At 43.2% G+C, this 19,039-nt stretch overlaps 1 protein-coding gene across 1 annotated transcript; it reads right to left on the reverse strand.

Moving 5' to 3' along the window:
- Positions 1 to 18,043: 18,043 nt before the first annotated feature.
- RNASE10 (ribonuclease A family member 10 (inactive)) lies at positions 18,044 to 18,800 on the reverse strand. The gene has a single exon (XM_047797099.1). It carries the CDS (start codon positions 18,739 to 18,741, stop codon positions 18,100 to 18,102), a length of 642 nt encoding a protein of 213 aa, XP_047653055.1. The 5' UTR covers positions 18,742 to 18,800; the 3' UTR covers positions 18,044 to 18,099.
- Positions 18,801 to 19,039: the final 239 nt, after the last annotated feature.

The raw sequence follows: 19,039 nt of genomic DNA on the forward strand, positions 1-19,039 counted from the left end.
CATTCAGTACCAAAACAAACAAACAAACAACTCCATCCAAAAATGGGCAGAAGGTCTAAACAGACAATTCTCCAAAGATATACAGATGGCCAAAAAACACATGAAAAGATGTTCAACAACACTCATCTTTAGAGAAATGCAAATAAAAACCACTATGAAGTACCACCTTACACCAGCCAGAATGGCTATCATCAAAAAGTCTACAAACAATAAGTGCTGGAGAGGGTGTGGAGAAAAAAGAAACCTATTTCACTGTTGGTGGGATTGTAAATTGGTGCAACCACTATGAAAAACAGTATGGAGATTCCTCAGAAAACCAAAAATAGAACTACCATTTGATCCAGCAATCCCACTTCTGGGCATCTCTCCAGAGAAAACCATGACTCAAAAAGACACATGTACTCCAGTGTTCATTGCAGTACTATATGCAATAGCCAAGACATGGAAACAACCTAAATGTCCATTGACAGAGGAGTGGATCCAGAAGATGTGGTACATGTACACAATGGAATATTACTCAGCCATTAAAAGGAACGAAATACCAGAATTTTTAGCAACATGGATGGACCTAGAAATTATCATGCTAAGTGAAGTCAGTCAGACAATGAGATACCAACACCAAATGCTTTCACTGACATGTGGAATCTGAAAAAAGGACACAATGCACTTTGCAGAATGGATACTGACTCACAGACTTTGAAAAACTTATGGTTTCCAAAGGAGACAGTTTGGGGGGGTGGGAGGATGCGCTGGGGTTGTAGGATGGAAATCCTATAAAATTGGATTTGGATGATCATTGTACAACTATAAATGTAATAAATTCATTGAATAATAATAAAATAATAATAATTAGAGGCTAATACCTCCAATTAGTGTATTCTGAGTTACTTGAAAACTGTTGTTTCTATAAAACAAAACCAGAATGCTATGAAGAAGTAACAATAGAAGAGAATAAATATTTGGAATAAACATATTAATGTCAGGAGGAACAAAATAATCATTACTAAGGTCAAAAAATGAAGTCAATGATTCCACCCCTACCCTGGGAACCTCTGTATGCCATGAGTGCAGCCGAAGAAAAGACAAAAAGACAAAAAAAAAAAAAGAATTTGTTTAGGAGTTCCCAGCATGGCACAGTGGTTAACGAACCCGACTAGGAACCATGAGGTTGTGGGTTCAGTCCCTGCCCTTGCTCAGTGGGTTAACGATCCGGCATTGCCGTGAGCTGTGGTGTAGGTTGCAGACTCGGCTCGGATCCCACGTTGCTGTAGCTGTGGGTAGGCCAGCAGCTACGGCTCTGATTCGACCCCTAGCCTGGGAACCTCCATATGCTGCAGAAGTGGCCCAAAGAAATAGCAAAAAGACAAAAAAAAAAAAAAAAGAAGTCAAAGAAATTTCCAAGAAATTCATTCCAAGACATGAGAAAAAAGTAGAAGAGATGAGAAAATCCAAAAGATCCAATATTTGACTAATAGAGTTTCAGAAAGAGAGGAGAAAGAAAAAGGAAAATTGAAAACTGAATAAATTAAATTTCCCAGACCTGAAAATTTGTTTATAAATTAAACCCTACAATGGCCACCACCACCCCTCAACCTACACTTAAGCATATTAACGTGAAAATTGAGGACAGTCATAAAAAGATCCCAAAAGCTGTTAGGGAAATAGAAAATGTCATTTACAAAGACCCGAGAGGGCATCAGGCTTCTCAACAAGAGCTTTGGATGAGAGAAAACTAGGAAGCCATGTGTTTTCACAGTTCTAAAGAGAAATTCTTGTCAGTCTATAATTACATACCCAAGCAAACTATCAATCAAACCTGAGAATACAATAAATACATTTTCCAGTATGCAAGAGTTCACAAAATGTACATCCCAAGAACACTTTCTTATGAATTTCCTTGGCCATAGGCTCCAACAAAAAGAAAAAGAAGAGTAGACCAAGAAAAAGGAAGGTGTGGTGTCCAGACAACAATTATTACAGGATCGCAGCTGAACAATAGAACTACTGGGGCAGAGGCTCTAGGAGAAAAATCTCTGGGGAGAGGAAATACTTGATAGAACACTTAACTTGATCCAGAGAACAGATGAACATGAGGATGTACAGCTTGCAAAAAGTGTAACAAAATTAAAAAGACAACGATAAATGCCTGGGAGTTCTCGTCGTGGCTCAATGGTTAACGAATCCAACTAGAAACAATGAGGTTGCGGGTTCGATCCCTGGCCTTGCTCAGTGGGTTAAGCATCCGGCGGTGCTGTGAGCTGTGGTGTAGGTCCCAGACAAGGCTCAGATCCCGAGTTGCTGTGTCTCTGGTGTAGGCCAGCATCTATAGCTCCCATTAGACCCCTAGCCTGAGAACCACCTTATGCCATGGGAGTGGCCCTAGAAAAGGCAAAAAGACAAATGATAATAATAATAATAATAAATGCCCGGAGATACAAAGTGTTTTTAAAAATTACGGTGTTTCTGGATCTTAAAAAAAAAATACTATTTGCATATTCAAATTAACAAATAATTTACATCGATTTCCAGTGTTAGAGTTAATGAACCTAAGTCTTAATTTTGATTACAGAATGAAATATTAATATTAACCACATGACAATGTAAAACTAAAGGACAGATGACTGAAGTTGTGAGATGGAATAAAGGAAAGATAAGGATGGTAATATCCTCATCTTGCAAATTAGGGTCTCAAAATATACAGCGCTTAGCTGAAGCAGGTATTAAGAGAGTTAGGATAGTATTAGGTTAGAAAGGTAAGCAACAGAGAGACTAAACTATAGCTATATTAGGAGGAAGAGGAGAGGGAGATGAGGTGAAATAGAGCTAAACCTAATCTGGGAGAACATGAAGTCAATAGACACTTGATGAATGAAAAAGTAGAAGGAGCCTTGTATAGAGAGAGTGAGAGAAGAGTGAGAAATTGTGTCTCTGGCACCACTTGGACTTGGACTGGAGAGTTGGAAAGTGGTGAGGAGAGAGACTGTAGCTTTTAACTGTGGACATGTATTGTTTTGAGAAATAAAAAATGCGTTGACTGAGAGCATTTCTACTGAGGATGATAAAAAAAGAAATTTTAGAAATAGATGGTAGTAATCCTGGGCAACTGTCCAGAGAAAACCATGGCTTGAAAAGATACATGTACTCCAATGTTCATTGCAACACAATATACAATAGCCAAGACATGGAAACAACCTAAATGCCCATCAACAGAGGAGAGGATACAGAAAATGGGGTACATATACACAATGGAATATTACTCACCCATTAAAAGGAAAGAAATAATGCATTTGCAGCAACATGGATGGATCTAGAAATTATTACGTTAAGTGAAGTTACTCAGCCAGTGAGACACCGTCATATGCTATCACTTACAAGTGAAATCTAAAAAAAGGACACAGTGAACTTCTTTGCAGAAGAGACACTGACTCACAGACTGAAAAACTTATGACTTCCAAAGGAGACAGGATGGGGGGGATGGGCTGGGAGTTTGGGATGGAAATGCTATAAAATTGGTTTGTGATGATTGTTGTTCAATTATAAATGTAATAAAATTCATTGAGCTAAAATTTTAAAAAAAGAAATAAATGGTAGTGATGATTGCACAGCCTCGTGAGTGTAATTAATGCCACTGAATTATATACTTAAACATGATTAAAATGGCAAGTTTTAGGTTTACATATATTTTAAGTGTGGCCTGAGGTTAAGATTCATCTTTTCTGAGTTCAGCTCCTGTAACACCTCTGCTTAGGGCAATGATTAGCCCTAGAATTCCAGAAGATGGATTTATGTAATAGCAATAGCAAAGACTACAGAACTGCAGAACCAGGGAATCACATAAGTCATATGAGGACATTTGATTATTTCTGGACGTGAAGCTGCCTGTTCAGCTTTTATTCTCATTATACAGGGCCTGCCAAGTGAGAAAGTTCCCATCTTACAATTGACTTACTTTTTTTTTTTTTTCTTTTGTCAATGTAGTCTTGGGACTTTAATCTTCTTACCATTTTAGGATTAACATTGAAAGAGTCACTTCAGGAGTTCCCGTTGTGGCGCAGTGGTTAACGAATCCGACTAGGAACCATGAGGTTGCGGGTTTGGTCCCTGCCCTTGCTCAGTGCGTTAACGATCTGGCATTGCCATGAGCTGTGGTGTAGGTTGCAGACCCGGCTCGGGTCCTGAGTTGCTATGGCTCTGGCGTAGGCTGGCAGCCACAGCTCTGATTCGACCCCTAGCCTGGGAACCTCCATATGCCGCAGGAGCGGCCCAAGAAACAGCAAAAAGACCAAAAAAAAAAAAAGAGTCACTTCAAAAGTAGTTGGGATGACTAAGCTGAGCAAAACAGATTACAAGAGAGGAGCCAGTCAGAAGACACCTGGGTATGGCAATAGTTTGTCCAGGCTGGTATAGAAAATCTCAAGAATAGTAAGCACTGATTATGACATTACCCACAGAAGGGCATGTGGCCAGACTGAAGGTGGGTAAATAATGGGAGAGCCATGGCACTATGATGCAATGTTCCTCTACAAGAAATTTCTGAGCCACATTTTCTCTGTATATCTTCCTGAACGAACCTGGATTCAACACCCATGGCTGATGATACTAGGCAGCCATCATGAATGACCCATTCAAATTTAGAGGTTTTTGGGGTTTTTTGTTTGTTTATTTTGTCTTTTCTAGGGCCGCACCCTCGGCATATGGAGGTTCCCAGGCTAGGGGTCCAATCAGAGCTGTAGCCGCCGGCCTACACCACAGCCACAACAACTCGGGATCCAAGCCAAATCTGCAACTTACACCACAGCTCACAGCAACACCGGATCCTTAACCCACTGAGCGAGATCCGGGATTGAACCCACAACCTCATGGTTCCTAGTCAGACTCATTAACCACTGAGCCACGATGGGGAACTCCCAAATTTAGAGTTTTAAATGTGCATTTACAGAGTTACAGAGCATATGTACCAAAAGAGGGTTCATGAGGCTTTGAGTCAGGAAGCAGAGAGAATCTCTGGGAAGAAGAGGCACTGAGTTGAGTCACTAAGAATTGGTTTAGATATGGCCCCTTCTATAACTGCTATGCAAAGTTAAATAATAATGAGATGCTTTATTTTGCCTATCAAACTGTCAGAGATGAAAGTAAAAGATAATAGCAACTTATGCAAAGTACATAGTGACATGAGGACATTCTGGACACAGGTGGTGAGAGTCTAAGCACAACTTTATTGAAAGGGAATATGTGGGTAGCTACCTAAAGCTTTAAGATTTATGTTCTTTGACCAAATGACTCCCCTTGGAAGAATATGCTTTAAGGAAAAGAATCTGTGCAAATTATTTATTGTTAGGAGTCACCTTAACTTCCAAAAGTAAAGAAATCTATACATGTATGTGTAACAGGGTCACCACGCTGTACAGGAGAAAACTGACAGAACACTGTAAACCAGCTATAATGAAAAAAATAAAAATCACCATATAAAAAAAACAAAAGTAGAAGTCAAATTTTTCCTCTATGTAGTTAAATAAATCATATTGCATAAACAAAATAGAATAATACATCACTAGAAAAACTTCTAAAATATTCCAAAATACTAATACATAATTTTAATTTTCAAAAGATGTAACATCTCTTCCCTTCCGTTAGCTTATTTCCCCTTCCCTTCCCTTCCCTTTTGTTTATTTCCATTCTTTTCCCTTCCTTCCCTTCCTAAACAATTTAGTCCTGAAGCTACTAGATGGGGCAAAGCCAGGTGGGCATCCATAAGGAGGGTCAGCCTAGCATGGGGAATAGAAAGCCAGAGAGAGAGGTGAAAAGGGCATCCATATGCTTAGGGGGAAAGGAGTGAGGCATGAGGGTTGCGGGGGAGCCAGCAAAAAGAGTTACAGCCTGAGCAGGCAGATGAGGTAGTTACTCAGAGGGTAACCTGGAGTGGGGTACGAAAACCCAAATAGGCAGCATCCATGTAGGGGGGCGGCCTGGTACAGAATGTCAGCGTCTGAGTGGCAAAGAGCATCTGTATGGAAAGAGGAACAGTGGCAGATTAGTTACATATGTGGAGATTGGGCAAATAAGTAAATACATAAAAGAAAATATGGTAGAAGGGGATTATAAATATAAAATGGAACTATAGGGAGTTCCCGTCGTGGCGCAGTGGTTAACGAATCCGACTAGGAACCATGAGGTTGCGGGTTCGATCCCTGCCCTTGCTCAGTGGGTTAACGATCCGGCGTTGCCATGAGCTGTGGTGTAGGTTGCAGACGCGGCTTGGGTCCCGCGTTGCTGTGGCTCTGGCGTAGGCCGGTGGCTACAGCTCCGATTCGACCCCTAGCCTGGGAACCTCCATATGCCGCGGGAGCGGCCCAAGAAATAGCAACAACAACAACAAAAAAGACAAAAAAAATAAAATAAAATAAAATAAAACGGAACTATAAATATGGGAAAGGAGAAAACTAATGAGAGCCTGTGGGGCTGCATTTGAGTTGAAAGTATTGTGATTTCATGGTTTTCAATGTAAATACGTACATAAAATACGTGAAAGTGTTCAGAGTGTGGGTGCATGTAATTGCCTTTTTTTTCTCTCTCTCTCTTTTTTTCCTACATTCCTATGCTCTCCACTGAGGGAGTCTTGGAATCTTCTCACCACAACAATGAACACAGACATGGCATCTAGATCTTGGACCCAAAATTCTGTTCTTGGAGTTCCCGTCGTGGCGCAGCAGAAACAAATCCTACTAGAAACCATGAGGTGATCCCTGGCCTCCCTCAGTGGGTTAAGGATCCAGCATTGCCGTGAGCTGTGGCTGTGGTATAGGCCGGTGGCTACAGCTCCAACTCAACCCCTAGCCTGGGAACCTCCATATGCCGGGGGTGCAGACCTAAAAACAAAAAACAAAAAAACACTACGAAACAAAAAATTCTTTTCTCCACTATCTTTGGAGAAATGACTGATTCCAAGGCAAGTAAAATATAGGTGAGCTTGAACCATCTTGCTGTTTCTCAAAATGAAGAAGTGCCAAAAGAATGACAGGGGCATGTCAAGAAGCACATAGAAGCCAAATTAGAAGGGCTTCCCACTGACTGATTCTGGGTCAGAGTATATAATCCCATTTCAGTATTTATAACCCCCTTCTACCATATTTTTTTTGTAATATATTTCCTTTTCTTCCAGAGAAGAGTATACCTGTGAATTCTTGGCAGGTAACACTCACAAGAGCTGGGAGATGGCTATACCTTTCTGGTAAAGAATATCTTTTATCATTGTCTCTTCACCTTGGAATTATATTCTTCTAACCCCAGCCTCCTAATGCCATATTGCTGGTCCTTAGCCAGAGCAGCTTTCCAGGGCACTGCTGAGTACTGGATTTAATCATATCACTTTCTCTCTTTCTTTTCTATCCCCTATGGGTCTCACGTGTGGATGTGCTAAAAAGGCAGATACAATGACTGATTTCAGGTTTTTTTCTAATGACTATACAACCAGTAACTAGCACCCTTCCAAACTCATACAAAAGCATTCACAGAGTAACTGCTGTTTTGCTTTTGTTGTTGTTGTTGTTGTTGTCATTATCATCACCTCATAAATGTGCTGAAAATTCCACTATTTCTTTGAAGTTAAAAATTTTATGCCCCATAGTTCCTGCTGTGGCATAACAAGATTGGCAGCATCTCTGAAGCACCAGGACACAGGTTCAATCCCCTTTGTTGCCACAGCTGCAGAGTAGGTCACAACTGTGGCTCAGATCTGATCCCTGGCCCGGGAAATCCATATGCCGAGGGGTGGCCAAAAAAGAAAAAAAAAATTATATCCCATGTATAAGGAGGCACAGTAAGTTTATAAGGGTGTAATTCCAAACACTAGCCTCGTGCTAATGCTGGAGCACTGATATTTTCAAACAGTGGGATATTCCAGTGCTGCCTGAAATCTTGTATAAGTAGGAAAAGACCCATGATGGCTCGATGACTTGTGCATTCATGTTCTGCTTAGCCATCTTCTCTTTTCCCTTATTTTTCCTTTAAATCCAACTTTTACCTGGCCTCTGAATCATAATTCTAATAAAGACCAGCCCAGCTCTTCCCAGAAGTGGCATCTCTGTAATTGGAACTATCTTCTGGAAACTAACTGATGCCTGGTCTGCAAATGTGAAGAGGAGAGGGCAGGCCTATGGGTAGGATCCGGGGTGCAGAGGCAGGAACATCCACAGATGACATAAGAGGTCCAAGTTCTGCAAAAACAGCAGCAATTCTGTCCTATGGAGTTTTTTTTCATCCCACCAGGAATGAATCTCTGTAGGATGATGTTAATTTTGCCACCTTGGGAAGACGAAGGAGTGAGGAATGCAGATCAGTCTATTCTACCTGCAAGAATGAGCATCAGAGGGATCTGAGGAGGAGTGTTCATGTTAAGAGTCCAACAAGGACACAATAAGAGTGTGTGTCCTTGGATTTGACCACAACCAGAGCTGCCTGGTTATGGCACAAGAGTATGCTTGGATTTGACCATAACTGGAGCTGCCTCTAAGGTGTGTGTGACCCTGGCCAAATTTTTTTTGGGGGGGGGGCAGGGAGGGGTGGATAATAAGACCCCTATCCAAAAAAAATGTTAAATGTATTATAGGGAGTTCCCATTGTGGCTCGGCAGAAACGAACCCAACTAGTATCCACGGGGATGCAGGTTTGACCCCTGGCCTCCTCACTTATTGGGTTAAGGATCCAGCATTGCCATGAGCTGTAGTGTAGGTCACAGATACAGCTCAGCTCCCACGTTGCTGTGGCTGTGGTGTAGGCTGATGCTGCAGCTCCGATTCGACCCATAGTCTGGGAACTTCCATGTGCTGCAGGTGTAGCCCTTAAAGCAAAATAAATAAATAAATATATAAATAACCTTTTATAAAATTTTATAAAAATATTATAAAATTCATAGGCCCAAGTGAAGTGTAGTTACTTATCGGTGAAGATTTAGAATTACGAGTGGTGGAAACATACGTATTTGCTTATTGTTTAATCAGTGCCTTGCAGACTTTTTGTAGTGTCTGGGCACCATCTCTTCCTGCCAGATCTAAAAGCCATTTCTTCATGTTCTTTATTGACAGGTGTAGCATTCCTGGATTATTTCCTTATCTCCCACCACATGATAAAGGTAGCACAAGGTCATGGCTCTTCAAAACCCATCTGAATTGAAATGCTATAGATCTTATTTCTACAGTTTCCTAATGCCATTTATTTCATGCCAGCTGAATCGTGACTCATAGCACCGAATCATCCACTGTGCTGCCTGCAAAGACCAGCTTTCAGTGACTCTCTCAGAGGTTACTTTGTTATTTTAACATTGTTGATAATGACTGCAAAAGCAAGCACTGTCTTAGTCCAGTTCAGATTGTTAAAATACCCAAGATTGGGTATCTTACAAACAACAGAAATTTATTTCTCACGGTTCTGGAAGCCAGAAGACCAAGATCAGGGTGTCAGCACGGTCAAGGAGAGTCTTCACAGGGCAGAAGTGGCTAGGGATCCCTCGGGGATCTCTTTTGTAGAGGCATTAATCCCATTCCGAAGGGCTCTATGACTGAGTTCCCTCCCAATGGCCCCACCTCCTCACACCATCACATTGGGCCTTACAATTCTAACATGTGATTTTAGAGGGAATACATGGTTAGACCACAGCACTCACAGTACGCAGGGAAATGAGAATGATAATTTCTGGCTGTATGAAATTTGTCATTTAGAGGGAGTTCCCGTCGTGGCGCAGTGGTTAAGGAAGCCGACTAGGAACCATGAGGTTGCGGGTTCGGTCCCTGCCCTTGCTCAGTGGGTTAAGGATCTGGCGTTGCCATGAGCTGTGGTGTAGGTTGCAGACGCGGCTCGGATCCCACGTTGCTGTGGCTCTGGCGTAGGCCAGTGGCTACAGCTCTGATTGGACCCCTAGCCTGGGAACCTCCATATGCCACAGGAGCGGCCCAAAGAAATAGCAAAAAGACAAAAGAAAAAAAAAAGAAATTTGTCATTTAGAGTTTTATTGTGTAAATCTAAAACAACACATCTTCCAACAAGCATATCTTCTCCTGAACTCTTTTTTTTTTTTCGAGAACTGCTTGAGAATCTATATATTTTTCTCTTTTCTTTTACTGAAGCTTAACTGACTGATTTTTTTTTTTTTTCTTTTTAAGGCCACACTGTGGCATATGGAAGTTCCCAGGCTAGGGGATAGAATCAGAGCTGCAGCTTCTGTCCTGCACCACAACCACAGCAACACCAGATCCTTAACCAACTGAGTGAGACCAGGGATGGAACCTGCTTCATGGATACTAGTCAGGTTCATTCGTTACCGCTGAGCCACAACAGGAACTCCAACTCACAATACTATATTAGTTCCAGGTGTACAATTCTCTTGAACTCTTTAGGCCATAATCACCACATTCTTGGAATGCCACCTCTTTCATAACTGATCACACCACACACACTCCTGCCTTCCACACTTCGCCACCATCCAGGAGGATAGGCAAGTGGCCCGTGGGCAGAGTGAAAGAGCAAGTCCATTCACACAAAGAGTGACCCCTTCATCTTGCACAGATTAAGAGAGCAGGTCATCAGCTGTCAATCAGAGGCAAGGGAGGGAGGGCACTGATCTGAATTGTCCCATTGGCACTGCAGAACAATGGTCTCAAAAGTCCTTGCAGGAGACAGGAGCAGCCCGCCATAACTCCACAAGTTGTGCAGGCTGCACAGGGGTGCAGCAACCAGCCTGGATGGCAGCAGTGGGCAGTTCACAGGGTAAGAGTCATGTGCTATAGCCTCTGCCAACCTCATGAGCCATAGATCAGAAATAGCAGAGCAGCAGGATCATGGTTGGGTGAAAGCCTCCCATATATGCACTCAAATCCAAGAGTGAGTAGTGACCACTGGTGACCCAAACTCCTAAATTCATTCTGTGTGCAGGATGTGTTTGAACCACCCAAAATCAATTGGTCAGCACCACTGCTGTGTGATCCCAAAAAATAAATACCACATCAGCCGGGCGGAACCATCCATGTATCAGGTCACTCTCTTGGGAATAGGACCTGGCTTTGGGGCCCTAGGATGACCCCATAGGTGCAAATCTTATAAATCTGGGGAAACAGCTATTTGGCCCCATACTTGGGATAGGGGAGTGTGGCCCCGTAGGGGAGAAATAGGACTCAGGCCCAGAGAAGTCCCAGTCCTAGCTCAGAGTACCCAATTCTGAAGGGACTGCTAGCCCCAGTCAGTCCCAGATATTAGAGGGGACTCCCAAACTAAAAGGCACTCCAAAATGTAGAGGATCCCTGAAGGGCTGGGCTCTAGGTCAGGGGCTCTGCTTGCTCAGGCCTAAGGATACACTGGCTTCAAGTATATACATTTCGTGGCCACGCAGGGGATGGCATTTGAGTTCTACAAGACTCCACCTATTCACATACTAGCCAATGTGACCCAAACTGAAACCGAGCTAATGGCATTGCACTTCGTGTCATAGCACTGCTTGACAGAGGATGCTGTCAAAATGCTTATGTGCCTTCTATGGGCATTGAGCCCACAACATCACCACCCAATGCAGCTGCCATTCATTGAGCCCTTTAATCTCATATCATTCTCAGAACAACCCTGTAAAGTAAGCACTCTCATGATCTCATTTTACAAATAAGGAACCTGAAGTTCTGAGACCCAAGAGCTGTTATCCACAGTCACAACCGCTTTTAAGTGGCAAAGCTTCAATTTTATTCAACATCTATCTGATTCCCAAGAACTGGTTCTTTTCTCCCATTGTATACAACATGGGATTTGTTGAAAATCTGACTTTATAATGTTAACTAGGTGTTCACCTTTAGGGTAGACCCTAGGATAACCATAGAGATGGGTCAGGTGAAGGACTTGTCTATAACAAGGAAAAGTCTGTAACAACTTTTCCCAACTAGAAACATTAGTTCTAGGAAATGTTATTAAAGGATTAAAGAGAGAGAGGAGGGATTTTATGGTTAGAGAAATTTAGAAATGCTAAATATGATCTTTACCTATTAGAGATTCACAGGCCAGTTAATATTAAAGGTTATCCGATCTACATAAAAGAAACCTACTTAGCTCTGTTTAACCCAGTATCTCTCAAACCATTTCAACATCTCTGTTTACAGGCAGGAACCCTCCAATCAAATTACAGATCAGTCATTTATGAGCTGGGTGATTTTTTTTTTTTAAGGGCTGCACCAGCAGCATAGGTGCATTCCCAGAGGTGCAGCTACCAGCCATAGCCACAGCAACTTGAAATCCTTGCTGAGTCTGTGACCTACACCACGGCTCACATTAACTCTGGATCCCTAACTCACTGAACAAGGTCAGGGATCGAACCTGCCTCCTCATAGATACTAATCAGGTTTGTTACCACAGAGCCACAACAGGAACTTCAAGGTGGGTGATCTTGGTTCAGGTAAACTTGGGCTCTCTGAGCCTGTTGCTTATCACCTGCAAAATAGAGCTAATATAATATCACCTCGTTACAGGGATTTACAGAAAACCAGACATGGACAGCATCTAGTATAGAGCACCCAGCATACAATGGCAATTTCCTTCCTGCTTGTCTTAAAAAGAGAAGAATTCATATTGACCTCTCTGAAACATGAATTAAGCTACTCAGCTGTTTTTATTTGCCTGTGCAGTATTTGACAGGAGTCAGAAAATTGGCTTCTCTTTTTTTTTTTTTTTTGTCTTTTGTCTTTTTTGTTGTTGTTGCTATTTCTTGGGCCGCTCCCGCGACATATGGAGGTTCCCAGGCTAGGGGTGCAATCGGAGCTGTAGCCGCCAGCCTACACCAGAGCCACAGCAACGCAGGATCCAAGCCGCGTCTGCAACCTACACCACAGCTCACGGCAACGCCGGATCGTTAACCCACTAAGCAAGGGCAGGGACCGAACCCGCAACCTCATGGTTCCTAGTCGGATTCGTTAAACACTGCGCCACGACGGGAACTCCTGGCTTCTCTTTAAATGATTCTGTTTCATACAACTTTATAACTTCTGAAGAGGCACTGGATAATCAACAAGTAGGTAATCATGGAAATCCTGTGAATTTAGATTGTTATGATCATTATACAACTACAGATGTGATAAATTAATTTGAGTAATAAAAAAAACAGAGCTACACAGGATTAAATTTTCTGTAGCTCACTGGAATTAAGTTAATATTAAAAAAAGCAGGTAATCATGGATCAATAAATGTGTTGAAGAATACAGGAGAAATGTATAATAGAGTTACTTTCCCAAAAATGCTTATCGTGGAATTATCTCCTGGCTCACTGGGTTAAGGACCCGGTGTTATCACTGCTGTGGCTCTGGTTACAGCTGTGTCACAGGTTCAATCCCTGGCCAGGGAACTTCTACATGATGTAGGTGTGGCCAAAAAAAATGCTTGTGGTCTCACTAAAATCATATCGTATACTGAAATTAATCAAGGGATAACTAAATAGTATATATAGGTCACTATCCCTTACCTGAAATTTTGGGAGCCAATCCATTTGGAAACAGAATTTTTAGGATTTTAAAAAGCAACATTGTGTGAGTGTGTGTGATGCATTACTTATGCATCCCTAGAAAAGCTTATCTGAGGCAGTATTCACAATCAAACATATTGATATTTCCTCAGTGAAATGTGTATGGCCATAGAGCATAAATAAAGATAAATAGCTTTGAGGAGTTCCCATTGTGGCTCAGCAGGTTATGAACCCAACTAGTATCCAAGAGGATGCAGGTTTAATCCCTGGCCTTGCTCAGTGGGTTAAGGATCCGGTGTTGCTCTGACTATTGTGTAGGCTGGCCACTGTATCTCCAATTCAACTCCTAGCCTGGAAACTTCCATATGCTGCAGGTGCAGCCCCCCCCCCCCAAAAAAAGGCAAAAATAGAAAAATAGCCCTGAATTTCCCATCATGGCTCATTGGTAACAAACCCAACTAGGATCCATGAGGATGCAGGTTCAATCTTTGGCCTCACTCAGTGGATTCGGGATCCGATATTGCATGAGCTGTGGTATAGGTTGCAGATGGGGCTCAGATCTTGTGTTGCTATGGCTGTGGCGTAGGCCGGCAGCTACAGTTCTGATTCGACTCCTACCCTGGGAACTTTCATGTGCCACAGGGTGCAGCCCTAAAAAAGCAAAAAAAAAAAAAAAATTTGCCTTGCATCATCAATTTAGTCAGATTTTGCATCTCATTGAATTCTGGAGCCACTCTGAAAGAAAACCTTTCAGTTTTCAGAAATTTGGGGGTTAGGGAACACTGGATAAAGGACTGAGGACTTGTGATAAGGACTAAACATATACACTGGGAATGCATAGAGGGAGCTACATTGGAGCTAAAAGAGTTGGTGAAAGTTTTTTGTTTTTTGTTTTTTTTGTCTTTTTGCCATTTCTAGGGCCGCTCCCGCGGCATATGGAGGTTCCCAGGCTAGGGGTCCAATCGGAGCTGTAGCCACCGGCCTACACCAGAGCCACAGCAATGTGGAATCCGAGCCGCGTCTGCAACCTACACCACAACTCACAGCAACGCCGGATCCTTAACCCACTGACCAAGGCCAGGGATTGAACCCGCAACCTCATGGTTCCTAGTCGGACTCGTTTAACCACCGCGCCACGATGGGAACTCCAAGAGTTGGTGAAAGTTTTGTCATCGGGCATCATTTGGGATCTAATGCGTCCCACCATTCCCTGAGGTGACTGAGGTTTCCACAGCATCTAGTCAACTCATTATACCTACCAAGTTGTGTTTTCCTGCTTGAACCACAAGGAGCCTGCAGAGTGCTTTGTGAGTTGCTTTCTTAAGGTAGTCTCCACAGTCAGATAAAAGCCTGACCACTGAGATTTGTCCAAAGTGGAGACTGAAAGAGGGTGATGACAGTACTTGTTGGAATGTGGGAACCCTTAAGGGGAGAAGCTGGTGGGAACCTATAAGATGATGTAATCTCATCTGTGAATGAAAGCACATGGGCTTCCATTCCTTGCTAATGCCAGTCTCCTAATAGTTCACCACCCACAATGGATCCTTTGTCTTTTGGGCAAGAAGTCAGACTTGGAAACTTTCCCATGCCATTCCCAATCTTCAATGCCTTTGTTTACCTTCTAGACAAATTCCTAACTGATTTTCTCTGAAACCTATTCTTTTTTCCTCTCTCACACCTCACTTCTCATTTTCTCCCTTAGATCACCATTTGATTGTTTCTCCTGAAAAGGATTCCTCATCAGGAAAAGCAAGTATCTGCCTTGTCAGGGCCCTGTCTCCTGCCACTCCTCCACCCATCTCTGAAATGCCAAGGCAGCCCACAGATGCAGGCAAACTTTCCTGCTCAACAACTCTGTTCCTGAGAGATCATTTCCAGGAGAGGTAAGTCCGAGGCATAAAGGAAAATGCTGAAACAGGAGAGTCTGAGAGGCAGAGGGAAAGCATTTAAGTGGTTGCCTGCCTGCAAGAACAGGAAAGCTAAGGGAAACTGGGAACTAAATGTAGAAAGAACAGGAAAGGAAAAGCCAGGTCTGGGCAAGCCAATCCTTTCCTTCCCTCCAGTTTCCCATTTATGTAGGTCCTTGACTCTTTTTTTTTTTTTTTTTTTAGGGTCAGGTCTGCAGCATATGGAGGTTCCCAGGCTGGGATTTAATCGGAGCTGTAGCCGCCATGTCTGCGACCTACACCACAGCTCACGGCAATGCCAGATCCTTAACCTGCTGAGAGAGGCCAGGAATTGAACCCACAACCTCATGGTTCCTAGTCGGATTCGTTAACCACTGAGCCACGACAAGAATGCTGGTCGTTGACTCTTGAGTGTGTTACTGTCTAGGAGGCTGAAGCTGAGAAACACCCGTGGCGGGGAGGAAATCTCAAAATCAAGTCACATAGTGATTCCTCATTGCCATTTTCTAGGATTCCTCCCTGTACCCATGAATGTCTAACTACATTATTTCTTTCTTTTTCCTTTCATTTTTAAAGTTTTGTTGACGTACAGTTGATTTACAATGTTATGATAATTTCTACTGTACAACAAAGTGACTCAGTTGTTCATGTACACATATCCCATTCTTTTTCAGATTCTTTTCCCATATAGGTTATCACATAATATTGGTAGAGTTTCCTGTGCTATTTCTTGATAGATTTGAATTCAGAGGAAATAGGCTGAGGGCAACCATTTACATTCTCTATTTATTCGACCCTACAATTTTTCTCCTCTTTGAGTAGATCCAATCCCTTTTCTGCTGAAATTATTCTTTCACCAACTGTCTTATTCTTCAAAGGAAAAAAGGAAAGAGGTGCTGAGTGAGAATAAAATTCCCTCTGTGGGGGAGTTCCTGCCATGGCACAGTGGAAACAAACCTGACTAGGAACCATGAGGTTTCAGGTTCAATCCCTGGCCTCGTTCAGCAGGTTAAGGATCAGGCGTTGCCAGGAGCTGTGGCATAGGTAGCAAATGCAGCTCGGATCCTGTGTTGCTGTGGCGTAGGCCGGCTGCTGTAGCTCCTATTCGACCCCTAGCCTGGGAACCTCCATATGCTGTGGGTGTGGCCCTAAAAATTAAAAAAAATAAATAAATTTTAAAAAGTGGGGCAAAGGAGTTCCCGTCATGGAGCAGTGGTTAACGAAGCCGACTAGGAACCATGAGGTTGCGGGTTCGGTCCCTGCCCTTGCTCAGTGGGTTAACGATCCGGCGTTGCCGTGAGCTGTGGTGTAGGTTGCAGATGCGGCTCGAATCCTGCGTTGCTGTGGCTCTGGCATAGGCTGGTGGCTACAGCTCCGATTAGACCCCTAGCCTGGGAACCTCCATATGTCGAGGGAGCGGCCCAAGAAATGCCAAAAAAAAAAGACCAAAAAAATAAATACATAAAAAATAAAATAAATAAATAAAAAGTGGGGCAAAAAAAAAAAGAAAGAAAAAAAGGGTTGGGGAAGAAAGAAAAAAGAGTGGGGGGAGAGGGAGTTCCCATTGTGTCTCAGGGGGTTACAAATCTAACTTCTATGAGGATGTGGGTTCAATCCCTGGCCCCTCTCAGTGTGTTAAGGATCCAGCATTTTCACGAGCTGTGGTGCAGATTGAAGACATGGCCTGGATCCCACATTGCTGTGGCTGTGGTGCAGGCCAGCAGCTGCAAGTCTGATTTGACCCCTAGCCTGGGAACTTCCATATGCCACAGGTATAGTCCTAAAAAGAAAAAAAATTCCTTCTGAACCCGTTCAGTCTACATCTATTGAGCACTTAATATGAGTATTATTCTACTTACTGGACGTAATTTTTGAAAATGGCTCTCTCTCCTAATCACTCTCTCGACCCACTTCCTTCTAGCTACAGGGCTAACACCTTCTTACCTTTCATGGCTTAAGAGATCAGTATCGGCTGAATGAATTTCCAAAAGGATTCAAAGAACCGGGAGAGCCCAAAAAGAAGAGGAAAGGGAGACCAGAAGAAAGCGGGGAGGTGGAGAAACAAAGGGAGAGAAAGGAAGATACAAAATGGCAGATAGTAAAAGATGGGAGGCAAAAAAAAAAAGGGGAAGAAGGGTCGAGAAAACAAGTGCTGTCCCTGCCCCAGGACATGTTCTATCTCAGTCTGCACCACCATAGCACCTCAGTAGCAGACCCTACACCTAGGGGCCAGGAAAAGAAACCCGTTGCCAGATGCAGGGGCCAGATGCAGTCACAGGTTGAATCACTTTAATTTGCATCTGCAAAAGTGCTGCGTGGGAACCCCCAGAGGTTTATGTGATTGCCCCAGGGGTTCACAGTGGGTAGCAGGGAAGGACACGGGTAAAGGATGCATTAAACTCTTCTGTTCCATACCTAACCTAAAGGCCGCCAGACTAGGGAACAGACTGATGACCAGGATTATAGGAGAGACCAAAGCCGTTTCATCACCCTGTTCTACAGCCTCTAATCCTAGGAACAAAATGCAAGTTGGGTGAACTCTAGGGCAAAGAAGATTTATATTTTCATATGTAATAAAGAATAGGCTAACCTCTCTTCCCCAAAAAAAGAGAATTTTTTTTTTTTTGGCAGAATACCTAAGGAGGAAAACTGCATGAAAAAGAGCAAGTGGAGAGAAAGACAAAGATGAGAAAGTGAAGAAGAGAAGTTGCTTCATGATCCAGACATTACCTGGACTTTCATGTCATTACAGGATATCAAAATGTGCTTTTCAAGAAGGAAAGTTACATAATTACAGTGAGGAGTGACTTGGCCTGGTTTGGATAACTTGCAGAATGTCAAATCAAAAGGACGGGCGCTTTTGTGACACTTGCCTCCCTTGAGCTCACAGGCAACAGGAGGACTCTTACAGACAACTTTGATTTCATCTGGTTCCTCATGGATGAATATGTACTGGGATATGCATGTGTGATTGTGCGGTTTCATCTTCTTTGCCATCAGGGTATTGCATTCCCTGTCCATCAGGTCAGACCTGAGATAGTTTGGGTAGCTCTGGGAGAAAGCCTGAGCTCTGAGCATCTTGTTTCCTCCAACTTCGTCTTCACTAAGGATGGTCTCTTCTGGTTGCATCACTACATTGTCACTAAGCAGCAGGGTTTCCATGGTTCGGGTGCCCGCTTCCTTCTTAGTGGCCTGAGTCTTGTCCTGTGAGTCACTGGACTGAAACTCACTCAGTAGCTGATCACTTTCCTCCAAGACTGCTGCAGCCATCTGAAGTCCCAACCCCAGGCCCACCCCCAGACCCAGCAGCAGCAGCAACATCATGAAGAAGAACTGCACCAGAGTCAGCTTCATTTCGCCTAGAAAGAAGGAGGGAAACAGAAGGACCAACTTTGAGAAACCTGGCTCCAGTAGCGATACTAGACTCCCCTAAACCCTGACGGCATAGTCATTGGGGTCTCTTCTCCCTTCTCCACATCGTCCCCTCCCCCCAAGGCAGAGATCCTTTCCCATTTCTACTATTCCTCCCCATCACGTTCCCTGTTGCTGTGTAATAACATTTGGATGTAGCAGAACTGAAAGATGGCCAGTGGAAGCAGTTTTGCAACTGACTCACAGATGGGGAATCAGTGGGGAAAGCTGACATCCACTG

Source organism: Phacochoerus africanus, chromosome 9, assembly GCF_016906955.1.
Source record: "Phacochoerus africanus isolate WHEZ1 chromosome 9, ROS_Pafr_v1, whole genome shotgun sequence".
Lineage (NCBI taxonomy): Eukaryota > Metazoa > Chordata > Mammalia > Artiodactyla > Suidae > Phacochoerus > Phacochoerus africanus.